The 26,563-nt window shown below is 37.5% G+C and overlaps 2 protein-coding genes across 3 annotated transcripts in view; both read left to right on the forward strand.

Annotated features, from left to right (window-relative positions):
• caprin1b (cell cycle associated protein 1b) overlaps positions 1–9,824 on the forward strand; it is a 14,324-nt gene extending 4,500 nt beyond the window's left edge. The window contains exons 7-18 of one of the 2 annotated variants that reach the window (XM_016236990.1): positions 727–876; positions 975–1,027; positions 2,024–2,107; positions 2,246–2,410; positions 2,494–2,602; positions 2,703–2,764; positions 2,886–2,996; positions 3,161–3,304; positions 6,435–6,588; positions 6,889–7,092; positions 9,063–9,166; positions 9,316–9,824. In XM_016236990.1, coding sequence (XP_016092476.1) covers positions 727–876; positions 975–1,027; positions 2,024–2,107; positions 2,246–2,410; positions 2,494–2,602; positions 2,703–2,764; positions 2,886–2,996; positions 3,161–3,304; positions 6,435–6,588; positions 6,889–7,092; positions 9,063–9,166; positions 9,316–9,402 — 1,427 coding nt within the window. In that variant the 3' untranslated portion in view covers positions 9,403–9,824. The remainder of the gene's footprint in view (positions 1–726; positions 877–974; positions 1,028–2,023; positions 2,108–2,245; positions 2,411–2,493; positions 2,603–2,702; positions 2,765–2,885; positions 2,997–3,160; positions 3,305–6,434; positions 6,589–6,888; positions 7,093–9,062; positions 9,167–9,315) is intronic. The other variant, XM_016236991.1, reaches the window with a different exon arrangement.
• Positions 9,825–10,706: 882 nt separating this feature from the next.
• Positions 10,707–26,181, forward strand: LOC107554488 (RNA cytidine acetyltransferase-like). The gene is made up of 29 exons (XM_016236993.1): positions 10,707–10,853; positions 11,014–11,144; positions 11,235–11,326; positions 11,502–11,673; positions 12,740–12,862; positions 12,961–13,022; positions 13,612–13,726; positions 13,809–13,916; positions 14,007–14,140; positions 14,251–14,344; positions 14,816–14,914; positions 15,336–15,472; positions 15,549–15,673; positions 15,784–15,934; positions 16,583–16,679; positions 17,033–17,149; positions 17,248–17,349; positions 18,281–18,355; positions 18,487–18,603; positions 20,126–20,259; positions 20,366–20,414; positions 20,496–20,592; positions 20,723–20,833; positions 20,925–21,097; positions 21,205–21,324; positions 21,524–21,622; positions 24,999–25,072; positions 25,618–25,698; positions 25,782–26,181. Exons 2-29 carry the CDS (start codon positions 11,031–11,033, stop codon positions 25,885–25,887), a joined length of 3,078 nt encoding a protein of 1,025 aa, XP_016092479.1. The 5' UTR covers positions 10,707–10,853; positions 11,014–11,030; the 3' UTR covers positions 25,888–26,181.
• Positions 26,182–26,563: the final 382 nt, after the last annotated feature.

Genomic DNA, 26,563 nt, shown 5'->3' on the forward strand with positions numbered 1-26,563 from the left:
GCATTTTTTTATATATATATATATATAATTTTATTTATTTGTTACACCTCATTCTTGAGTTTTTACTAAAGCAAGACATAGATAATAGGCAAAGGTAGCATATTCTGCAGCATTCAGCCATGATGCATGTGCTGACTCAGCAGTTGGTGGAGTGGTATGATCCATGTCCCCTGTTTTCTGTATCACCGTGTGATCCTGCAGCTGTGCGCTTGGGGAAAATCTCCAAGGGACACTGACTGTGAAAGATACTTGATCAATGAGGGGAATCCATAGGTCAAAGTTAAATTTTTGCCCAAGTTTGAGATGCATAGCAGTCTTGATGCTAGCAGCATGTTAATGGCCAGTTAAAAAGCACGTTAAAACACTGCTAATATATTCACAGGATTACGTCGTTTATTTATGATATTTTTAAACTAGTTACCTACAGTAGCCCTGCCTTAGAAAGCTTCTAGCACTTTTCTTCAGTGGTATTCCTTGGCAGATCATGTGGCTCATGGCATATAAATAAATTAATTTGCTATGCACCAGGATCATGTAATTCAGTTTTGCATCACAGGAATAAATTACACTTTTAAAAACTCATTAAAAGAAAGTTATTTAAAAATGTAATATTTTACTGGATTTTTGATCAAATGAATGCATCCTTGGTGAGCACGATTTCTTTTAAAAACGCATATCTTACTGATCCTAAACATTTGAATAGGAGTGTAAATGCTTGTCTTTCAGATAAAGCACTGAATGAGACGTTGGAGCGGGTTTTGCAGAGCGGCTACTTTGATAGAATGCAGTCTCATCAGAACGGAGTTTGCACAGAGGAAGAGGAGCAGACAGCTGCAGTGGAAGTGTCTGAAGCAGAGGAGCACCCTCCCGACACGGGTAAAACACTCATTTCACATTGCTCAATTGAGTGACTGTCATTCTGAAACTGCTGCAATACAGACAGGTTTCTGAAAACTGACTTTGTCTCTTAACAGTGGGTGAAATGACAGAAGCGTATGCAGAACCCATTCCAATTGAGGTGACGGAGGTAAGGCAAGTTAGTTAAATGCACTTTGTAAGATGCAAGCTTAAGGAGTCACATTTGAGTGACTTTTGACATGGTTCACTGCACTATGAAACTGTGCAATATTCTTCCTCCCCAATCCAATCCAAACCACACAACACAAAAATTTAATTTTCACATATGATTTGTCTTTCCGGACCAAGAAAAATCTGACTAGCTAAATGAAAATGCAAATACACCCTGAAAGCAGAAATACCACTGTTTGCATGGTACAACAAAGTGCTGTGCAACTTTGTTTCCTTTCACAGAGAAGAAAGGAAATCAAACCGTATTTGCATTTGGTTTTGTCTGACTGTCATTGTCTTTTGAAATGTTTATCACACCAACAATGAAAATGTTTATTGCACCAGGTAATGTACCCTGCTACATAGCTGCAGTGATTTAAGTCAAATTTAGCAAATTATTATTTGGGGGAGGAAAAATTTTAAATATAACAATTTCTTTTATTCAGCTAATTTCCAAGGCAGCATTTCTCACTTTCATTTAGTTCAACTTACTACTTAATGTACTGAAAACTAAAATTTAAATAAAAAATGTTTGATTTAAATATTAAAAGACCAACTAATAAAAATAATGCACAAATAATATGAAAACCTCAACTACAATTAAAATGAGAACTGAAAATATGAAAACTAATTTAAAATATTAATAACTATAATAGAGGAATAATATTTTAGTAGTGATACTAAAGTAACACTGGTTTGCAAATGCAACATACTCTCATGGATTTGGCAAGAATAAACCAGGGTTTAGGATAGACAAACTGGTTTTGAAAAGTAAAATGCAGCTGTTTTTGGTGCAAAAAGTTTTACACAAGTTGACTTCAGGGACATAATGAATGTGTGTGTGAGCCCTATGATTGTATGATCTTGCTTGGGGGTAAAGAGAAAGTTTAAGCTGAATTTCCTCTTGATTTCCAATCATTTTCTTGACTTTTTTTTTTGTTATCTTTCTCTCCAGTTTGTAAATCGGCAGTTTGTTTTGGAGAGCACATACAGTACTGGCGATAAGGAACAAAGAGAGGAATGGAGTGCGGAGATGGAGGTAAGCTGCTCTAGAAACTGCATTTCAACCCATGTAGACTTATTTTTGCCCTGGTGTCATTTTGTGTATGGATTAGTACATCAGTGGTTTTCAGCCTTTTTGACTCCAAATGTCTAAAGCCTATTGGATCTGTTACAGGTGGTTAACTCCATGCAGCCGGTTCAGACCGCCCCCACCCCTGTTGTCCCAGAGCCCCATCCTCTGACCACAGTAACTCCAACACCCCCTTCAGACCCTGTGGTTAGACAGCAGGTGGTTCAGGATCTCATGGCACAGATGCAGGGACCATACAACTTCATGCAGGTGTTTTTTTTTGTTTTGTTTTTGCAGGTCTGTCTTATTTGGCGTATGTTTGCATGCATGCTAAATGCTCTTTTTGTTTCCAGGACTCCATGCTTGATTTTGATGGACAGTCTCTTGATCCGGCTATTGTATCGGCACAACCCATGAAGCCGGTCCCTAGTATGGAGATGCCGCCGATGGTGTGTCAACCAGGTATGTTCATATTTCCACCACATGGTCATTCAGTTAGCTTTATGGGTTAAGCATTTTAAATCAACCTAACTTTGTTGGGCTTTGATTTCTCAACCTGCAGCTCACCCAGAGTCTTGTCTCGCCCAGCCTCATGCTGTAGGTGTTCAGCCTGAACCCACACAAGTGAGTGTAGCCAAGTTCTTCTGGATGGAAATGAGTTTGCTGAACTGTCTGGAAAAGAAAGATGAGAGTATTGACTTTATATCTGTGTAAAGATAAGAGTGTGAATTTACTTTGTTTGCAGATCCCCATGGCCTCTTCATCACCAGAAACCTTCTCCACACCGCCTCCAATATACCAATCTTCTCACTCAGCTGATCCCCGACCACAGACGGACACCACTGATTCTATTCAGGCAAGTTATCAAGCACCCATTCGCTTCATGAATTCAATGAGTTCTCCAAATTATTTATTACTGTGTAGCTAGTATATGAGCTTTCTAATGTAACCAAATGTTTACTGCACAAAATGTGCATCAAGTAATTTTCGGCAATCAAAAACATTGCTTGTACTCTGTAGGCCTCCATGCCCTTGACAGAGCAGCCGCCTCAATCTACAGTGCTCTCTCCTGCCTCCCAGACCCAGGTGATCCAGCCCGGATCCAAACCCTTGCACAGCAGTGGCATCAATGTCAACGCAGCCCCATTCCAGTCCATGCAAACGGTAACATGCCTGAATAAAAATAACTAATTAAGAAGTTTTAAACTGGTAAAATCAGGAGGACTCCTCTTTAAGAGGACACGCCACCCAAAAATGTAAGTTCTCTCATCTATGTAACCCTCATGCCACCCTAGATGAATATGACTTTCTTCAGATGAACACATGATGTTTAGAAAAATAATCAATTGTTTAGTCCATTTAAAGCAAGTGCACAGTAACTTTAATGTTAAACATGACTGTAATCCATACAACCCCAGTTTGTGAATGTGTGTATGTATAAGAAAAAGTCTGTGTATATGGGTATATATATGCATGTATGTTTTTTTTTAACTCTAAATCTGGAGTGTCTAACTCCGTTCCTGAAGGGATACAGCCCTGCAAAGCTTCAACTCTAATTAAACACACCTGATTCAACTAATCAGGTTCTTCAGGCTTATTTGAAAACTACATGGTTTGTGTGTTGGGGCAGGGTTGGAATTAAACTCTGCAGTGCTGCTGCCCTCCAGGAACTGAGTTTGACACCCTGCTCCTTCTGGGCCAACTAACGTTTGTGGTTGACAAACATCAGCACGCTGTGAAACACATTCGAAAACTGACAGCCATCTGTTCTTCTCAGTCTCTTCTTGTGAGTGTCACACTTCAGACATGAGCTCATATTACAGTTGGTTGGTTTTAAAGGGGTCATATGATGCTGCTAAAAAGAACAGTATTTGGTGTAATGAAATGTGTTTATGCAGTTTAAGGTTAAAAAAACACATTATTTTCCACATACTGTACATTGGTTCTCCTCTATGCCCCGCCTTTCTGAAACTTCTGTCGATTTTTACAAAGCTCATCGGTCTGAAAAGAGAGGTGTGCTGTGATTGGCCAGCTATCCAGTGCATTGTGATTGGCCAGATACCTCAAGCGTGTGACGGAAATGTTACGCCCCTTACCATACTGTGATGCCGTCTCCTGGCACGACCAGACAAAACCACTAAAACCCATTACAAACGAAGCATTTGTTGCATCAAGTGGGGACATAATTACGGATTATCATGACTTGTACTGTCTTTTACTTAAACATAATACCATGTCTGCATTTGTGATCGGAGAAATGACAAACAAAAAGCGCTGCTCTACACTGCTCAAAACTCTAATTTGAATCATCAGTGGCAAATCCTTTAAATGAAAACGTACTTCCAGTCTGTGAGTCAGAACAGCCGGCATTGTCTTAATCTCCCAGGATCAGGAAACAGTCCTCCATAAGATGCGCTGCACGTATCTTAATATTTGGGTTAAACTGTTCTGGAACAGTGTTGTAAATACAACTTAATCACTGATTTGTAGTTGTGTCCTTCCAAAAGAGCCGGCAGTTTGAGTGAGCGGAGGCCGGCGGGCTTGCGGCAACCACATGTGACGACCCCGGGCTGGACTCTGCTTCGTCCACGGTGAAAGCCGAGCCGGCGATCCACAGCGCAAAGTTGATGTGTTTCCTCAGCGACCAGCATGGATCAGCTCTAGGCATGACAAAGTGGATATCGTCCTCTTTTGGAAGGCCAAAGTAGTTTCACTTTCACAACTAAACGCATGGCAACAACAATACTACAGTGAGAGTCAGTTACGCCGCCTTTGCGTGAACATTTGGGCGGCGTTATGCAAATCTTCCCACATCGTGACGTAGACGTGGGGGCGTGTTAGAACAAGCCGTTTTAGGATTTGAGACTTTACCAAGAGCTTGTAACTAGGGATGTAACCGTATGAAAATTTCCCATCACGATTATAGTGACCAAAATTATCACTGTTATCAGTATTATCACGGTATTGTTAAAATGTGCTGGAGATGTTCAAAAAGTACTGACACTTAAATCACTTCACCAACTTATATATTTAAAAATCAATAAACAACAAAATGACTTTTTTGTTTGCATAATCACTAAAACAATAACATTACCAATGATGTTTGGATTTTAAATGACAACTTGACTGACATAATATATGTAAATGTTCAAATAAAGCTTTGAAAAAGTTTCATAAAAAGGTAAACCTGACATTTCAGCCTTTAAATAACGAAGAGTTAAGTCAAAATGATAATTGATTAATAGATTATATGTATTTTATCTGCTCCATAAATAATTCTAGATAATTTATCTGAATTGTTTAAATGTGTAGAATCCACATAAGCTTGTTTTTCATCAACCGGTCAATTTACAGCAGGGCACGCAAATTCGGTCCGTTTTTGGCCAGACAGAAACTGCACACAGACTGAATGTAAATATAAGTCTCTGTAAATCCACTCGCTGACAGCAGGTGGCGCTTATGGAAAAGCTGAATTGGAGCGGTTTCCTGTAACATCCGTGGACAAAGCAGTATTGCGATTTAAGAACACTTCCTTTAGGATTTACATGGTGCGAAGATGAAAACAAAATGCCATCGAATAGTTTCTGAAGACAGTCAGAACCTTCAGAGGTACATTCATTTAATTAATTCATATGTTCATTTGTACAATTCCCTTAGCACTCTTTTAAAACCTCCCAGCTTTTCCGCCCTGTTTTCAATCAAAACAAAAAACTCTGCGTGCTGTGCGCACGTGAGACTATTACTTAACTGTGCTTTATGCTGGACCGTATTTATTTATCGTGAGTTGTTCAAATCGCGGTAATCTAATACGGTTTTAATAATTAAAATAGGAAACGGTACTAACTGTGGGGAATTTTATCACGATTTATCGTCAAACCGGTAATCGTTACATCCCTACTTGTAACACTCCAAAGAGAAAATAAAAATTTAAATCGTATCCCTTTAATGGTGTTTTTATTTTTATTTATTTTTTTTAAACCCCTATCATTTTGCTTCTAGAAGACATTGATTCATCAACTGGAATGGTATGGACCATGCTGTTCATTTTAATAGTTTTTGAAGCATCAACTCCCCAGACACTTGTATTATATGTACTCACAGATATGGATTATTTTTCTATTTATCTATGTTCTTATGAAGGAAAAGTCTATATCTGGGATGGCATGAGGGTGTGAAAAGGAAGAGAATTCTCATATTAGGGAGAAGTGTTCCTTGTAGATACCAAACTTTTTGTGTTGGATACTCAATTGCCTAATATTACGTTCACTTTCCCTCTTTCTGTTCTTCTTGACAGGTGTTCAACCTTAATGCGCCTGTCCCGCCAGCTAATGATACGGACTCAATGAAGCAGGCCAGCCAATACCAGAATAGCTACAGCCAGGGTTTTAATAGCCAGACACCGCATCCTGTGGAGCAAACAGACATGCCGCCAGAGCAGCTCCAATCTGGTGAGGAAAATCGTCAGAATACCTCAATCATATTTTAATACCCACAATATAATCCTGTATATAGTCAGCACTTCTCAACATGTGGCTCATGGAAGCAAGCAGCTGTGGAGCCAATAATATAAACTTGGACTATTCCCTATGGCCTGCATAATGCGATTTGAAATTAGTATTTTTTTGTTGTTATCCTCTCAAAATTCCTTATTCATACATGCATAATCATGTTTGACTCTGATTGGATGTTTGATTACTACAGTATACATAAACATGTTTAATTCAGCTGTTTTATCCCTGTCTTACCAGTAGTTGGTGCCTTCCATTCTCAAGACCAGTCACTCCCCATCTCCACTGGCCCCCAGCCCATGTCCCAGCAGTCAGGTGGCCAGGGCAATGGGTTCAGCCGTCAGGCTCAGTCCTTCTACAACAGCAGAGGGATTTCTCGTGGAGGTCCTCGTAACTCGCGTGGTATGATCAATGGCTACAGAGGACCATCCAATGGTTTCAGAGGTACAGAACAATATTGTTTGTAGCAGTCGAATACAGTGATTTTCATTAGAAGATTATTAAAGTCATTAACCAGGTTTCCATCCAAGAATTTTTTTCGAAAAAATATTTAGCTTTTAATATTTAGCAAAATTTCTGATATAGCTGATGGAAATGCTATTTATCAATAAAATATCTCATGTGTCAACTTTATCTTTCCATTTAACTTTAGCGCATAAATTCTATATCGATACTTCAAATATCGCAAAAAATTGTTTGGAAACACCTTTTGTCGAGAAAAGGGGCTTTAACGCAAATAAATGTGGTTTCATATGGCAGAATTAGCCTATAGGCTGCGTCCGTGTTCATGGTGTTGCTCACGTTAAAGCCCCATTTCCCTGTAGTTCAAAAGCGCATTAAATCATATTCATATTATTAAATTTGTATCTAAAATTATTTTATATTTAGTAAGAAAAAGACAAATTGCCTCAAACATTTTTCTTAATTTGATGTTCCTTTTAGTAGCCTACGTTTACGTTATTTTTATTTTTTACAGTGCACTGCTCCGTTTAAATAGCCTGTATTCCGTGCCGTTCAGCGTGACCACCATATCCCCGTGATATTATGCCAAGCTCTTTTTATTTTAAGTGGATATTGGAAAGTGAAGTAGAACAATTTAAATTAATTCGTTTTGGCTTGTTAGTAGCTTCATATTTATTTATTTATTTATTTATTTATATATATATATATATATTTATTTTGTTTTTTTGTTCTGTTCTTCTGTTAAATTTAAACTATTTGTTGTGGGGTGAGGGGAACTAAAATAGCATGGTTATCAATGTTTGGCTGACTGTCTTTTATTATGACAATGAACCGGCTGCGTTGTCGAGTTGGTAATGCTTAACTGCGCGAGTGAGGCGCCGGCACACTTTTATTTTTTTATTAAATTAAAAAAAAATTTTAAAGTGGAAACAACTTGCACTGTCTACACCGGACGCAAGCGGCGTGGCAACTGTCGTCTTTTTTTTTTTTTTTTTTTTTTTTTTTCCCCCCCTCAAAAAAAAATTTTTTTTTTTTAAAAAAAAAATGGAACATTTAGAACATAAATTATTTTCTGTGAAAAAACAAAACACAATCCCTATAAGTGGAAAAAAAAATGCTGTCACTTAAGTGAGCCTAAATCTGTAGCTCAATCAAAAATATCATCAAAACACAATTTCTGTAAAAAAATTAAATAAACCAATAAATAAAAAATGCAGTCATTAACCCAAGGTTTTTTTTTAGACATGCTCGCTTTCTACACATTCATCTTTCAGTCCAAGTTATGATGCAGGAATGTTCACCTTTCCTGGATTAAGTTTGGAACTATGGTTTGGAGCGTTGAGGTATGAAGATGTGTGCACATACACGCAAAAGGAAAGAGAGAGCGCGAGTAACACTATATATATATATATAATTTGAGAGAGAAATAAATAGGCCTATATGCGAAATATATTTTTCACACACATATTTTTCATACACAGTATATAGCTTTGTTTTTTCCATTTACAGAAGCGCTGCAGGTGCGTGACGTGACCATGTGAATCTTCATGTTGTTGTTTATGCTGCTTTTTTGCGCGTGTAAAATTAATCCCAGGAAAACAAATTTAGGTTTTTGAGTCACAGCCACGTATCAATTCAAATTTCATTTAATTGTAATTAAACAATCTACTACTACTAGCCTATATAATTTATGCAATGGGTGAAATTACGTATGGAAATGGCTCAAGGGCAATTTTTTTTTTGCGATACACAAATTAATGCGACAATTCGTTTTCTTTTAGGGATGACGTCATCACTCACACCATTTTATCGGTAAAAGGCCAGTTGGATGGAAACAGGCTATAGACAGCAATTTTGGCAGTGTTTTTTTTTTTTTAAATGCATATTCTCTTTATCGATAAAACGGCGCAGTGATTTAATGGATCAATCATTGGCGGTTTTGTTTATTTCAGGGGGATATGATGGTTATCGCCCACCCTTCAACTCTGCAAACTCTGGATATGGACAAACCCAATTCAGTGTGCCGCGGGACTATTCCAACAGCGGCTATCAGCGGGTAAGTTCAGCTTTTGATACTATAATAAGCTTCTCTCCTTATCGTCTGAGCGTTCGTCTCAACACATCCTCAAAATACTGTTGAGACATTGTGTCATTTGTCTTCTCTTTAATCTTTTTATTTTAATCTTTTTATTTGTCTCTCCACAGGATGGTTACCAACAGAACTATAAACGTGGTGCTGGCCAAGGGGCTCGAGGGGTCTCTCGAGGAAGTGCTCCAGCTATGCGGTCTTAAGCCTTGTGAACTGAGCTTACATCTGGACCACAGTGAACATTGAAATACTGAAGTGCATATGTCCTGGCTGGTCCCCCCCCTTCTCTCACCTTCATGGAATTGATCGGACAACATCTACCCTGATATGTTAAATTGGAGAAAATGGTTCAATGATTCAGAAAGCAAGCTGAAAACCCAGTGTCAAGATTTTAAACCTACCCAGTGTTTCTAACAGATACCTGTGAACTTTAAAGACTTAATTTATTTTATCTTTTTGTTATACCTGCCACAAATGGTCCAAAATTTGGAGTTCTCTTGCTGCCCCACTGTTCTGCTCACACTAATTCATTTTGGTTCTAAAATGTTTCTTTTGGTACATTAAGAGTCTCAGTTTGTAAAGTGATATTGCTTCAAGAGTTTCAATAAAGATGTGTTGCATTAAATGCTGTACTGCTGTTTGGGTCTTTTTTTATTTTTTTATTTTTTTATCCCCTCAAGTCATGATTACAATATCAAGTCAGACATATTTGGATGTCAGTATGCTTTACATCCTTATGATGCCTATCAACCTAAAGGACATAAGAACTGCTATTTGTTTTTTTTTAGAAAACATAAATTTGGACTGTGGTAATGCACTGTTAACGTGTCAAGTAAATGCTCTATTCGAGATGTTTTATTTGCATATACAAGTCCTACATAAGAAGCCGTCTTAAACTTACTACAAAAACAGGAATCTGCTGTGTTCGTGACTTTCCCTTTCTATGCTGCTTCTCTATAGGCGATCACTACTAATGTAGATACAGTTGGTGATCTACTGAACAAAAAAATATATATTTGATTTATATCTACTAAAAATGAGTAGATATTGGAGTTAAAGGCTAAAGAAAAAGACTTAAAAGGAAACTTATTTTCATGAAACTTGTGCACTCACATTTTGAATGCAACAATTACAATAAAAAAAAAAACCGCGAATGCTACACAATATGCACACTGTGTGGACAACACGGCACAAATCTATGTATATAAAAAAAAGTTTTAAAAGTTTGAATTTGTTTCATAGAGGTCCAATGTGACGCAATTACGTTTCTACAGAAAGACTACCACTCCCACAATGATACAAGTTTACCGCCTTGACTAATCTGACAACACTATATAGCAACTTACTACAAAAAAAAAACCGCGGTTTACGTATGACGAATACAAACTTAAAATCTTTTTAGCTCATGTCAACCGCAATCCTATTTTATTACATAAAAATAAGCGCGTTATTATTTGGTCATTCTGAACAGGCGCTATCATGGATAGCTAATATGTCTGTTTTGGGGTCCATCAAACCGGGGTCTTTCCGCCGAGGATTACCACGTGAATGTATGAGCGTGATGGTCTACTGTAAATGAGGCGACGTTTTATTGCTCAGAACTTGTAATTAAGACTTCAACAGCGTATTTTTCTTTATCGGTAGAACACTTGAGGTATGGCTTGTGATATGAATTAACATGTTTAAAATAAACCTAGTTTTGTCTGAACGCTCTGTAAAAAGTGTTTAAAGTATGCTATCACGCCCCACAGTGTTTACTTCATTTCACTTCATGCATTTCATATGTAAAGCTGACTTTATGTTCGTGGTGACAGGGTGCAGTTGGGAAGCAATGGCAACTTTTCGGAAGAAGGTGGACAATCGCATTCGTGTCCAGATAGAGAACGGGTTCGCGCAACACCATCGATCTATGTTCGTTATAGTTGGTGATCGTGGCAGAGATCAGGTAAAGCATAACTGTTTTTAACAATATTGTAATACAGTAAGTTCGTTTGCTAAGCCTCAGTCATATGTGCAATGTGTGTTGTTCATCCAGGTGGTCGTTTTGCATCACATGCTGTCTAAAGCAACAGTCAGAGCCCGGCCATCAGTGTTATGGTGCTACAAAAAGGAGCTTAGCTTCAGCAGGTACTATGAACATTTTATAGTAGCTCCCCAAACAATGTTAACTGTTCACAGACTTCTTTGATGACGCACCCTTATTCATCTGATTAGACTTTCTATTTTTATTCACTTGGTTCAAATTGTGTGCCGTATGTACAATTGTGGGAACCCTGATAGAAATGAATCTGTTGTTTTATAGTAATCGAAAGAAGAGGATGCGACAGCTGCAGAAGAAGATCAAAACAGGCACGCTGAACCTAAACCAGGATGATCCTTTTGAGCTTTTCATTGCTGCAACCAACATCCGATACTGCTACTACAATGAAACGCACAAGATCCTGGGAAACACCTATGGCATGTGTGTTCTTCAGGTAATACCAATGACACACTTCTCAGACAGGACTTTCATATTACTGTGGACTTTATTGCTTAACCCTGTAAAGCAGAGGTGGGCAAACTTGGCCCTTCCAGGCCACTTTCCTTCAGAGTTTAGCTCCAACTTGAATCAAACACACCTGAACCAGCTAATCATTGTCTTCAAGACTACTAGGGCTGCGTTCCACTCCACTTTTAGACATGCACTGGTGAACTTCCCTAAGCACTTCCCCTCGGGGGAATCCCCGCTGCCATTTTGAAGTGCGTTCCACTTCGTGAAGTGGATGAGGGAAGTTTATATGGACATACCCTCGAGGCCTCGACCCCTCGATTTTGACCGAGGGAGCGAGTCTACTTCATATGCACACTTCAGGCCGCTCCTTAGACCACAATGCAACACGATTGTGACGTCATCGCAGATCTCGTTTAATTTATCCCCACCCCAAACAACTCTATAATATATCAAATTTTTTTTTTTAACATTTATAACAGCCCAAACATACCTATATACATATAGGATGCTGCACCAAACAAATTCATAAGGGAAAAAATGTAAACAATAAACCAACTCCATAGCTGATTCTAAGTGATCAAGGGCTTAGGACGTTCCAGTTCAGCCCATTCCAAGGGTTCCGCCAGAAGTGGGCACTCATGCAACGCAATCAATGACGTACATCCGAGTAAACGAGACGGAGGGAAGTTTGCCAGTGAAAAGCATAAAAAAACAGACTGGAACGTAGCCCAAATCTCTGCAGGAAAGTGGCCTGGAAGGGCCAAGTTTGCCCATCACTGATGTAAAGCCTGACATATGAAACAATTCAGTTTTTCAGACAATGTTTCCATAGATTTATAAAAGTGTAAAGATTTCATTAAATGAAGGGAATGTTTTTAGAATTGTAGTACTAAAAGGCTTTTTACATGTAAAAATTGATGGGAGGTATGTAGTACAATGAGGTTTGCAGTAGTTTTGATGAAATTTTGATCATGTTGATAATTTAAAGGCTTTGCAAATATGATACAGTAGGCTTTATAGGTTTAAGTTCTTCTCACTTTCTGTTATAGGACTTTGAAGCTCTCACTCCCAACCTCTTGGCTCGGACCATTGAGACTGTGGAAGGTGGAGGCATTGTGGTCATTCTTCTGAGGACTGTGAACTCACTGAAGCAGCTGTACACAATGGCAATGGTATATGGCCTCTTAAGTGTTTGTATACCAATATTAATTTGGTTATTTGTGTGAATATGAATTATTGTATTAAATCATTAATGCATGTTTTCTTCCAGGATGTTCATTCTCGATATAGGACAGAGGCTCACCAGGATGTTGTTGGGAGGTTCAATGAAAGGTCAGTCTTTCGACATATTTATATTTATGTATCTGTTATTTATTTATATATTTATATGTATCTGCATTTTGTAGAAAAAAAATGTATTGTGGTATATATATATATATTTTTTTTCTGATTAAAATTGTGATTGTGTTTTCAAATTAATTTTTTAAGAGCTGTAGGTTTGCTGTGTTTTTTTGTGTGTGTGTGACTGCAAAGTTTGGCCAAATAATTTAATTTTTTTATTTTGATTATCATTATCAAAAAATAAACATTAAACTAAAATGTTACTATTGCGATGCTGTTTCACGGTCAAAAAAAAAAGTTATTTTAAAGGACAACTGTAAAATTACAATACTAATATTTAAGTCTTAATTTCTTTTAAATTCCAAACTTTTATTTTCATAGACAACCACAGGGAGCCTTTAAAGCTTCTTTGTTAACAACAGGTTGCATTCTCAAATGCATGATATGAGTGACCCAAACTCCAAGCAGATTCTGCGACACACGATCCACATGATTGTGATTTTATTTAGATCCTTCAGCCCTAATCTGTCCTGTAAGAAAAAAATGAATCTAAAAATGATACTAGTCTTATTTTCCCCAGATTCATCCTGTCTCTCGCCTCCTGTAAGACATGTGTTGTGATTGATGACCAGCTTAGCATTCTGCCAATCTCCACTCACATTACCAACATCAAACCTGTCCCCCCAAAGACACAGGTGAGCCTTGTTTACAACTGAACACTGTTTTGTTTTTTTAATTAGCTCATATGAGTTCCATAATCTTTGTATTTGCCAACAGGATGATGGACTGTCTCCAAGGGAACAAGAGCTGAAGGACCTAAAGGAGTCTTTACAGGACACACAGCCAGTTGGGGTTCTAGTGGACAGCTGTAAAACTATGGACCAGGTATAATCAAAATACCTCAGAAATCTTGATGTAAATTGGTTTCATATGGCCCAACTTCATATTTTATTTTGTCTGTGTTTATGTCTTTAGGCCAAAGCAGTGCTGAAATTCATTGAGGCTATTTCAGAGAAGACCTTGCGGAGCACTGTAGCTCTTACTGCTGCCCGCGGTCGAGGCAAATCTGCTGCACTGGGATTGGCTGTAGCCGGAGCTGTCGCATTTGGGTATGTAGTAGGGTGTTATGAATAATAATTTTTCTTGTTATGTTTGCATCCTGACTGCAATTTATGCTAATAAATAACTTATTGTGTCTGTGTTGTACTTCTCTTCTTAGCTATTCAAATATCTTTGTCACATCACCCAGCCCAGACAATCTGCACACGCTGTTTGAGTTCATTTTTAAAGGTTTTGACGCTCTCCAGTATCAGGTAATCATCACTGGACATAAGGATAGATATGATGTATTCACAACTGGACTAAGAGTGTGTTACTTTAACACAATGAGTCAAACCCAGTGTTATTTTTGTGTCAATATACTATTGCAGTTTTTATTATTATTTGGAATAGATGTTGATTTTAGATAAAGTTTTAGTATTTCTTTATTAGTTATGTCTAGTATTTATTCATTTTTATTTCAGTTTTATTAATTTTAGTACTTCAACTTAAACTACATGAAAATAAGAAATGTTGCCTTGGCAACTAACTGAAATAACATTTACGTTTTAATCTTTTATTTTAATTCCGTTAACTTTTTTATATTAATTTTGTTTCATCTAATAGTTTTATTTGTATTTAACTATAATAACCCTGGTTGAAATTTGAGATAAATAAGTGAAACCCTAATCGTTCCTTTAATATTTCGGAACATACTTTAAACCAGATTTTTATGTAAATTCTAGGAACATCTGGACTACGAAATAATCCAGTCGCTGAACCCAGAGTTTAACAAAGCTGTGATTCGCGTTAACATCTTCAAGGAACATCGCCAGACCATTCAGGTATACTGACCTCCATCGCTGCATTTCTTTTCCATAATTTTTTTTTTTTAATTTATTTTTTTTAAATATTTGTTAAATCGTGTAACTTTCAGAATCAGAATGAGAATCAGAATCAGAATGAGTTTTTATTGCCAGGTATGTTTACACATACGAGGAATTTGTTTTCATGACAGAAGCTCCACAGTGTAACAGAGACCGTGACAGAACAAAAACACAGATAATAAAAAATAGAAAAATAGAACAAGTAAATAAGGAATAAAAATATACAAATCGACAATTGTATGTACTTTCTTTGGTATATATAAAATATGTGAAAGTGTAGGAACAACATGTTCATGTAGTGCATTGTGCATCATTCATAACTCTATAATTATCATTCATAATTTTTCTCATGTCTTACCGGATCTGTTTTAATCTGCAGTACATTCATCCTGCTGATGCGGTGAAGTTAGGCCAGGCAGAGCTGCTAGTCATCGACGAGGCTGCTGCGATCCCACTGCCTTTAGTGAAGAAACTACTGGGTCCTTACCTTGTGTTTATGGCATCTACGATCAACGGGTCGGTATTTGAAGAGCTTTTAGGTCTTTTTACAATGGTATAATAACAATGCAGTAATCCTGGTGTCACCATGCAGGTACGAGGGCACCGGTCGCTCTCTGTCTCTTAAGCTGATTCAGCAGTTAAGGCAGCAGAGTGCAGACAGCCAGCTGAACCTCTCGGCTGAGAACAGAAACACCAGCACAGCCAGACTGGCAGCAGGTGAAATATAATACCTCTTTACTTGCAGCAAGAGATTTAGAAATATGAAAAAATAAGAACTGCTGGTATGTGTATAATCATGTGTAAACCACACCTTACCTGCTCTGCAGCACGAACCCTTCATGAGGTGACCCTCCATGAGTCTATCCGCTATGGCCAGGGGGACCCTGTGGAGAAATGGCTGAATGATCTGCTGTGTTTGGACTGCCTGAGTGTACCACGCATCATTTCCGGCTGCCCTTTACCCCAGACATGCGACCTGTATCCTCTAAAAAAAAACTCTACATTCAGCAATGGATTTTTGTTCATTCTAACATCATGCTGATTTGACAAAAAGGAAGACTGTTTCTGCTACATGCTCTGTTAAACCATAATTATGAGACAAAAAGTTGTAATTATGAGATCAAGTCAAAATTGTGACAGTCATAATTATGAGATAAAAAGTCAAAACTATGATATACCAAGTCATTATAAGTTTAAAAAAATTGGAATTATGAGATTTAAAAGCATACTTTTTTTTTTGAAGTTTCAAATGACTCATAATTATGACTGTCATAATTCAGTTTTTAATTAATAATTTTGACTTGTAATTATGACTCGACAATTTTGACCTTTTTACATAATAATTATGACTTATCTCAGTTTTGTTTCTTTTGGCAGAATTTCAGTGTTTTATGTCATAATGATGGCTTACATTTTAATTTACAGAATTATAACGTCTCGTAAATATGACTTACCAAGGCATGTGGCAGAAATGGGCTTCCATATTCTAGCTTGTCTTGCGTATGATTTTATCTACTCTCATCACCACCACCATGCATATAAACACATACCTAATTTCTCAAAATAACACAACACTCTCTCTCATCTACCTTCTAGACATAAGATTTCTTTAATCCCTTATTCCAGATATTATGTGAATCGAGACACATTGTTTTGTTATCATAAAGCTTCTGAGGCTTTCCTCCAGCGTCTTATGGCACTTTACGTTGCATCGCATTACAAGGTGAATGAATATCTATTATAGCATTAGAGCAGTGGATACTAAAAGCCTATCCCAGTAAATGCTATTTCCCATTTCTTTTGTCTTAATTTTTAAAAAGACTGGGAGAACTGATACATTTAATTATCCTCAAATTATTTGTGATTTCAGAAGTTTAAATAACAATTGAAAACAATAGTTATTTGGGGAGTATTTAATTTGGTATTTAATTCGAATACTTTTTAGTCATCTTGTGACCCCCTTGAAAGTTTGCCGAGGCCCTCTAGTGGGACCTGGGTGCCTGGTTGAGAACCACTGTATCAGAGCATTATGTCACAAACTCTATCATCAGACTGATATTGACTCGATCTCCTCAGAATTCACCCAATGACCTTCAGATGCTCTCGGATGCTCCTGCCCACCATCTCTTTTGCCTGCTGGCCCCTGTTCCACCCACACAGAATTCACTCCCAGAGGTCTTAGCAGTTGTCCAGGTGTGTCCAAAGTTACTTAATTCCAATACTCTTTCATCTAAATTGAAGTTGTTGTAATGAAAGAACTGTGCAGTGAAGCCTGTGTTTTCATGTTACAGGTGTGTCTGGAAGGAGACATCTCCCGCCAGTCCGTCCTCAACAGCTTGTCCAGAGGGAAGAAAGCTTCAGGTGACCTCATTCCGTGGACCGTTTCCGAACAGGTAACAAATCCTAATTTAAATTGAAACTGCACTACAGGTTAAACTACATTTATGCTCTTTTACAGAGTCTTGATTTTGTTTTGGGGGTGTACTAGAACAGGCTCTCATACAAGGTTGTTCGAGAAACACATTATTTTCCCACATATTTTACATTATTACAACACCTCTCTCCCCAGTCTGGCATGAACGGCTGGAATAGTTCCTGTATCAAACGAAGGCCCGCCTTCTGAAATACGAAATGTGCTGTGATTGGTTAGCTGGGCCAGTGTGTGTTGTGATTGGCAGCACTCGGGGCCTGGTCGGGAAATGTCACGCCCCTTACCATAGCCGCCTGCAAGCTTCAGTGTAAATACTGCGTCAAAATCAAATCAATTTGAGTGTGATTTAAGTTTGTCTGCCTTGGGAAAGCTAGCGTGTCTCTGACATAGTGATAACACTCGTTGCCTTCTCTAGTGCAGCTCAACCAGGTCTCGTCCCATTCGTCGATATTTGTGATATCACAAATCCCAGAAAATAATGCGTTGTAGTCCAAACGAGTCGTTCGTTGTAGTTTTTGAAAAGTGATTTCTGTTCAATAAAGTATCTCCTTTTGAAGTGGACTTTGGGTTTTGTAACTTTGCAGATCTTTTTTATGCTCAAACAGCAACATTACAGACTAACTAAAGTTGAAAAAGCATAATAGGACCCTTTTAAATCGATAAAACCTGACAGTAAAGATAATTTCCAATAAATGCTGTTATTTTGAACTTTCTATTCATCATAGAATCCTGAAAAATTGTATGACGGTTACCACAAAAATGTTAAGCAGCGCAACTGCTCAAAACGTACCTTTGAACAGTAGTGTATGTCGATTATTTATGCCACACTGTCAAATAAATGTTACAAAGAGTGAATCTGAAATTATTCTGATGCTCTTGTGTTTTGCATTTAGTTTCAAGTCCCTGAGTTTGGAAGCCTCTCTGGGGGCCGGATCGTCCGTATTGCAGTGAATCCTGATTATCAGGGGGTAAATTACCTCTCCTTCTCCTCAGTTTGTATACAATCAGTAAAAAGCTTACATATACAAGTTGCTGCATTATTGCCTTGTTTGACTAGTTATGTCATTGCCCATCTGTGATTTATTGTGCCACTCTTTAGATGGGTTACGGCAGCCGTACGTTGCAACTTCTACAGCAATATTATGACGGTCAGTTTTCTCTTCTGGATGAGCAAGAACAGACAACAACAAGCACAATCACATCTGTGAGCAGCGAGGTAATGTTCATGGAATTCTGTGTGGCATTTTTCATATATTAAAACGTTTTAGTATTTCTGTGGGTAGTGTAATTATTTATGTAGGTAAATATAGCTGTATTGCATTGTTATATTGGTCGATTTAAGTGAAAAATATTAAATCATTCGTTCATATATTGAAAATAGGTATAGGAAACATTGCTTGATTATATTTAACTGGACTTTTACTGTATTTTACTAATTACATTAAACATTTTGAAGCATTTTTAGAACATTTCTCTTATGTTCATGAAGGCTGCATTTAGTTGATCAAAAATTACTGTATTTATTGCCATTTAAAATGTAATTTATTTCTGTGATGGCAAAGCTGATCACAAGAATGGATTATTGAAGCCATTACAGCATACGTTTGAATTTACTGTCACCTTTGATCAATTTCACTCATCTTTGCCAAAGAAAAGTATTCATTTCTTTGAAAAACAACTTTCCTGACTTTTTGATGTGATGATTATATGCAAAATTGATTCAAATTGATATGCTACCCTTAGTTTGACCTTTTTGTAGAAAGCCAGTACAAAATTAGCCCTCTGTGGCAGCATTGTGTACAATAAGTTTAGAAATTTGTTACGGTCTAAATTAGTCTAGGGAAGACCGCAACAGAAATAAAATGGTTGGTGGTGAGAGACTGCGACGGCAGAGAAAATGCTGTCTGTAGGCCCAGAATGGCTACAATAACCCAAACAACCACGGTCAAATGCAGCAAAAAGTTACATAATTCTGAACAAAGAAATAACAAAAGGGTATTAACTTCAGAAGGGGGCAAGGCCAAAATAACAAACATAATGAAACTAACTATTTTATAACCAACTACCAAAGCTACAAAGAAAAGAAAAACAAAACACAGCAGATTAAACTAACTCCCTAAACTAACATAACCAGGAGAAAATAGGTCATGTAAAACAAAATGGCACCCACCTTCCTACTAAACCCAAAACAAAAGATATAAAATAAAGCTAGTTCAGTATTTACAATGGGCAACTCAAATTAACACTCACTTCTCTCTTAGAAAAGTCTCATAGATTTAATCAAAACTCTACAGTCTCAACACAATTGAGAGAAAGATACACCAAATCACCAAAGGCTTCACAATAATAAGTCTGGAGGAGAGGACAAGCCCTCTGCCGCCGCACACCATCTAGCCACCACCAACTACTGGTCTGAGGGTAGCTGTAGTTTAAATACTCTCTCTCCTCTCCCCTCCCATCACCCAATCGCAGCAGAGCTCTAATTAACCTCAGGTGGGGATACTGATTCTGCGGGGAGAGAGAGAGAAAAAAACAAAGCACAGTTTGACACAACAGAACCTTACGGCTCTGGACGTAACTAAATTCAAGATTTTAAATCATCCTTCATGCGTTTTAGGGGTTATAAATGCCACCTGATAAAGTAGCATATTATCTGGACAAAAGGTTTTAAGAAATAAGAATCATTGAAGTATGTATTCTGAGAGTATATCTTTCACTTCTTTTTCATTCATGTGCAGGCTGTCAGTCTTCTGGAGGAGGTGGTGTCTCCCAGGAAAGACCTGCCACCGCTGCTGTTGAAGCTGAATGAGAGGAGAGCCGAGAGGCTGGACTACCTCGGGGTGTCTTATGGTCTCACTCCTCAACTACTCAAGTAAGTTGCTTCATGCAAGCATGTTTTACAGTGATATTTATACTGCAGCACTATCACAAAGCATGTTAGTAACTCCTAAATATCTCTTGCTTTCTTTCCCATCCAGATTCTGGAAAAAGGCTGGTTTTGTGCCCGTTTATTTAAGACAGACTCCGGTAAGGATGCAGTATTTATTTTTTTTATTGTCATATTTTGTAACTATGTAACAAGTACAATTCTTATATCGTGACCTGTAGAATGACCTGACAGGAGAGCACTCCTGCATTATGCTGAAGGAGCTCAATGCTGAGGAGTCAGCAGAGCAGAACCAGTGGCTCTCGGCTTTTTGGAAGGGTGAGTATGCACAGTCTCTCATAATATAGTAGGAATGCAGCAACTGACCTATGAGAATCAAGTATTCCAGAAAGCCATGTAATAATGGATATAATGCTTTCAAAAGACTAACTTTTCTTGTGTTGGACAGATTTCCGGCGGAGGTTCCTCTCCCTGCTATCCTTCCAGTTCAGCAAGTTTAGCCCAACCCTGGCCCTCAATATACTGCAGAACAAGAACGCTAAGGACGACAGCCCAGCAGGTACAGGCCCACATTTGCACCTCAATAAAGTAAATGTTGTATGTGTTCTGTTGGTTTTAAGATGACTTTTCATGTGTCTGTGTATCTTCAGCACTCACCAGTGCAGAGTTAGCGGCCACATTCACTCCATATGACCTGAAGCGTCTGGAAATGTATTCAAGAAACATGGTGGACTATCATCTCATCATGGACATGATCCCTGTTGTTGCACGCTTGTATTTCCTCAAACAACTGGGAGACATCACACTTTCTGTTGCCCAGTGTGTAAGTCTGCTTAGTATGCTTTTAAGTATAAGAAGTACAAGTTATTTAGTTTAAGCTGACCGAAGTGTGTTCAGGCATGTGTATAAAACAATCAATTCTTTTTTCAGGCTCTACTGTTAGGAATTGGGCTTCAGCACAAGAGTATAGATGAGCTGGAGAAGGAGATTAAGCTGCCTGGTTCTCAGCTTATGGGCCTGTTCAATCGTGTCATCCGTAAAGTGGTGCAGGTGAGTCCACGCACTCTGTCTTTGTCTCTTATACACACACTGATTAAAGCAACACACAAGGATTAGCACTGAACCGTCTTATCAGACCACTGCCACTTGAAGGAGTGAGAAATATACTGCGTAGATCTACTCCTCTACCTCTTCAAGTATGTATTGTTGTTTCAGTGTGTAGCTACTGTTCATTTTATCTCTTCTGCAGTTCTTCAACATTCTTCAGGAGAATGCGGTTGAAGCAGAGATGGTGGCCACCAAAGATATAAGCATGGAACCAACTGTGCAGACACTAAATGAAGATCTGGTATGAGACTAGATTTTATTTATTTTTTTAAATATGCCACCCTGGACCACAAAACCAGTCTTAAGTAGCATAGGTATATTTGTAACAATAGCCAAAAATACATTGTATGCATCAAAATTATTGATTTTTCTTTTGTGCCAAAAATCATTAGGATTAGAGCTGAACGATTAATCGAATGCGATTGTCATGCGCATTTTGTTAGTAATGCCGGTTCTGTAATCAGCAGGAAATCATCATCACGTGCTTTCAGATGGAGCAGCATTTACTACACAGAGCCGTAGTTCACTGACAAGTTATGCGAAAAAAAATCGCGATTTTTTTTTTTTCACGATTGACGATTTTATTGCGTGATTATGAAATCGTTTGCGATAATGACAGCTGTTTGCATAGCTTCTCAGTGAACTGCGGCTCTGTGAAATAAATGCTGCTCCATCTGAAAGCATGTGAAAATACCACATTTGATCAAATATTTTTACTCCAAACTCACTTCATAACGTCAGTCGAGTGTTTGAAATAAATCCTTCTGTGAGATGATGTGGCTTCTTACACAGAATAAGGCACGCAACATATTTCATAGTATTTAAGCAGTGATAAAGGCATTGCATTATAAATATACTTTATTTTAATGAAAATTATAATAATAATAACTTCGATAGACCATACCATTGTCATAATCGTGTGTTTATTAGTCATAAAAGCAGTTAAAATCAATGAAAGCAGTTGAATCTTCTGTTAATCCAGCTACCGCTATAGGCATTTCCTGGGTTTCTTCTGCGAGGCGTATTTGGAGTTTCAGCGCGAGAGCTCCCTCTGGCCTTTGGATGGAGATTTACTGCTGATCACAGAACCATGCTTCACTGAAAGATACGCATGACAATCGCAGCTTCTGTCGATTCACGATTTCGATTTCATTTCGATTTATCGTGCAGCCCTAATTAGGATAGTAAAAGGTTAGTTCACCCAAAAATGAAAATTAGCCTGTTATTTACTCACCCTCAAGCCATCCTAGGTGTATATGACGTTCTTCTTTCAGACAAATTAAATCTGAGTTATATTAAAAATTGTCCTGGCACTTCTAAGCTCTATCATTGCAGTTGGCGGGTGTTTCTGTTCAACAGTCCAAAACATGTCAAATAAAGCACACGCATCCATAATAAAACGTGCCTCACACGGCTCCAAATCCATGCGTTGTTGTTAGAAAAATATCCATATTTCAAATGTAATAAACACTTTTCTATCACTTCATCTAAATGTGGTACACGGAAGCCGTTCCGGCGGATGACGTAGGACGTCAGCGTTGCGTGATTAGTGACGAACGCGGAGAGAGAACAAAACAAAATGCCGGTCATGAATTAGAAGTTCAAACCGAGGATTTGTAAAGAAAAATGTCGGAGGATTTCGATATAAGCCAAGAGAAGGAAACTTTGCTTCCTTTGCTCCTGTAAACAAACTCGTGAGACTAGCATATCTAATGGCTTCTGCGTATGACAGTCAGCAGAAGTAAGAGAAAAGTGTTTATTACGTTTGAAATATGGATATTTTTCTAACAAAAACGTATGGATTCGCTACAGGAGGCCTTTATTCATGTCTCAGAGCCGTGTGAGGCACGTTTATTATGGATGCGCGCGCTTTATTTAACGTGTTTTGGACTGTTAAACAGAAACACCCACCCACTGCAATGATAACGCTTGGAATAGCCAGGACAATTTTTAATATAACTCCGATTGGATTCATCTGAAAGAAGAAAGTCATATACACCTAGGATGTGTTGAGGGTGAGTAAAACACATCAGGCTAATTTTCATTTTGTTCCATGAAGATATTTAGTAAATTTCCTACGTAAATATTTTACAATTAAATTTGTGATTAGTATTATGCATTACTAAGGACTTCATTTGGACAGCTTTGAAGGTGATTTTCTCAATATTTCGATTTTTTGTCCTATCCTAATGGAAAGCTTATTTATTCAGCTTTCAGATGATGTATAAATCTCAGTTTCGAAAAATGGACCCTTATGACTGCTTTTGTGGTCCAGGATCACATATAGATACTCTATATAATTCAAAAGTTTGGGGTCGGAAAGGTTTTTTTTTATTTTTTTATTTTTATTGAGAACAAGGAACAAAAGGTCATCATGGGTGTTACAAAGTCAAGACAATACAATTTCCATACATTCTTTGGAGTTTATTATTACACTTTAATATAACTCCGATTGGATTCATCTGAAAGAAGAAAGTCATATACACCTAGGATGTGTTGAGGGTGAGTAAAACACATCAGGCTAATTTTCATTTTTTACTTTAAGTAAAGATCTTGTTCCATGAAGATATTTAGTAAATTTCCTACGTAAATATTTTACAATTAAATTTTTGATTAGTATTATGCATTACTAAGGACTTCATTTGGACAGCTTTGAAGGTGATTTTCTCAATATTTCGATTTTTTGTCCTATCCTAATGGAAAGCTTATTTATTCAGCTTTCAGATGATGTATAAATCTCAGTTTCGAAAAATGGACCCTTATGACTGCTTTTGTGGTCCAGGATCACATATAGATACTCTATATAATTCAAAAGTTTGGGGTCGGAAAGGTTTTTTTTTATTTTTTTATTTTTATTGAGAACAAGGAACAAAAGGTCATCATGGGTGTTACAAAGTCAAGACAATACAATTTCCATACATTCTTTGGAGTTTATTATTACACTTATCCTCAATGGTGTGTGTACACAATCCATTTATCCCAGTACTTAATACATTTTTCCAAATTAAGTCTAACAGTAAATGTAAGTCTCCATAGAGTATATTTCGTTCACAATTCCCAACCACTGGTCCCTTGTTGGAGGGTCAACCTGAAACCATTTACGTGTTATGGCTTTCCTACTGCTTGCTAAAAGTATTTTTAATAAATATTTGTCACTGTCTAGAACTGTTTTAGGAATTTTTCCTAGGTACAGCATAATGAATGAAAAATCCAACTCCTCCCCTAATATTTTCCCAATTTCAGCTGCCACTTCATGCCAGTAAGACTGTATTTTTCGGAAAGGTTTTTAAATGTTTTTGAAAGAACTCTCTAATGCTAACAAAGGCTGCATTTATATGATGGAAAAAGACATTCAACGGTGGTACTGCAAAATATTTTTACAACTTTAACAATTTTACTATTTTAATATATTAAAAAAAGCAAATATGCTTTTGCATAAATATGCTGATTTGGAGCTCAAGAAACATTTCTTATTATTACCAATGTTGAAAGTGCTGCTCTTTTGTAAAAGCTTTTTTCAGGATTTTTCGATGAGTAGAAAATTCAAAAGAACAGCATTTATTTGAAGTAACACATTTTTGTAACAAGGTATATTAATTTTGTATTTTGTCCCCTAGAATGATGCAGCCAAAGAGTTCCAAGAGAAACAAAAAAAGGACATGGAGAAGATTAAAGACATGAATCTTTCAGAGTGAGTATTCCCGGAGTAATAGTCCAAACTACATTTATTTAACAAGGTCTTTTTTTACTCCCGAGATTTTATAACTATAATGTTTTAGTTTTGCATTACCGTTTCCACCCTTTGGGGGAAGTCGTGGGCCTAATGGTTAGAGAGTTGGACTCGTAACCCAAAAGGTTGCGGGTTCGAGTCTCGTACCGGCAGGGATTGTAGGTGGGGGGAGTGAATGTACAGCGCTCTCTTCCACCTTCAGTACTACGACTGAGGTGCCCTTGAGAAAGGCACCGAACCCCCAACTGCTCCCCGGGTGCCGCAGCAAAAATGGCTGCCCACTGCTCCGGGTGTGTGTTCGCTGTGTGTGTGTGTTCACTGCTGTGTGTGTGCACTTTGGATGGGATAAATGCAGAGCACTAATTCCAAGTATGGGTCATACTTGGCCACATGTCACTTCACTGTCACTGTCACTTCTCTGAGCTTTAGAGGTGATGAGCACTTTAGGTAGATGTAAAATGTTATGTTGTTGACCCCCTCTTTCCATTCTGAATGTTTTTATAAAGGTACATGATTCAAGGAGATGATGAGGAATGGGACCAAGTGTTGAAGAAAGCAGGACATACTGCTATTGTTAGCATAAAAAGGTAAGCAGAGTTATAAGCAGCTTGGGTGGGTTTTGTCTGGAATCATGAACTGCTATGAACTTTGATCTTTTTTTCCTCCTTAGTGACAAGAAAAGAAAACTGGAAGGCATGAATCAGAAAGAACAATGGCAAAGCAAGAATATGAAGAAAAATAAGGACAAAAAGAGCAAATTTAGAAAGAACCCATAAAAGAAATGGACTTTAAAATGAAATTTTTTGAAATGTATTTGTGTCGTCTTGTTTCTCTGGACAATAGATTTATTCAAGACATAAGTCCTAATGAAAATATAATTTTCAGTAAGAATTTTAGAGACAATTGTTTTAACATTTTTTGGCAAGACTCTGGCTCTGCAGGTATTTTCAGTGAACAAACAAAATAAAGTTGTACATTGTTGTTTTTTTCTTTTAACCATGGTGTAGACCTCATGTTTTTCTGTGAAAGCTAATTTCAGAAGCCATCTGTAAAATAAATGATAATCTTGAGGTGCATTACTTGTGTACAAAATATATTCATTAACACTTGAATGTTTGCTAAATTTAGTAAAAATGCTGAATTTGAGAGATGTGTACACACTGTACATAATATTTTCTTCACTCAGTTTGCAAACAAATGTAAGATTGACATATTCAACTAATATGTTTCAAAAATGCAAATACTTTTTTGCATTGCTTTCAGAAAGCATACTTGAATTTTTGACCCATTGGAAATGATATAACTTGCAGTGCATACTACAAATTAGTATATTAGGATAGTTATATAGGGACATGTAAACTCTGAGAGTATTGAATAGGCCAAAATCCAATGAGCTTTGTTCTCAAATAGTTTGGTTAGTCATTGGTGGAACTTTATGACTGCATTGCTCAA

The sequence above is a fragment of the Sinocyclocheilus grahami genome, unplaced genomic scaffold (assembly GCF_001515645.1).
Source record: "Sinocyclocheilus grahami isolate Dianchi unplaced genomic scaffold, SAMN03320097.WGS_v1.1 scaffold503.1, whole genome shotgun sequence".
NCBI lineage: Eukaryota > Metazoa > Chordata > Actinopteri > Cypriniformes > Cyprinidae > Sinocyclocheilus > Sinocyclocheilus grahami.

Bases quoted from the DNA above. Each gene is read 5' to 3' on its own strand.
- LOC107554488 (XM_016236993.1), top strand. From the start codon at position 11,031: ATGGCAACTTTTCGGAAGAAGGTGGACAATCGCATTCGTGTCCAGATA. The intron at 11,145-11,234 runs GTAAAGCATAAC...TTGTTCATCCAG, and splicing joins GTGATCGTGGCAGAGATCAG to GTGGTCGTTTTGCATCACAT. The intron at 17,150-17,247 runs GTGTGTCCAAAG...TTCATGTTACAG, and splicing joins AGGTCTTAGCAGTTGTCCAG to GTGTGTCTGGAAGGAGACAT.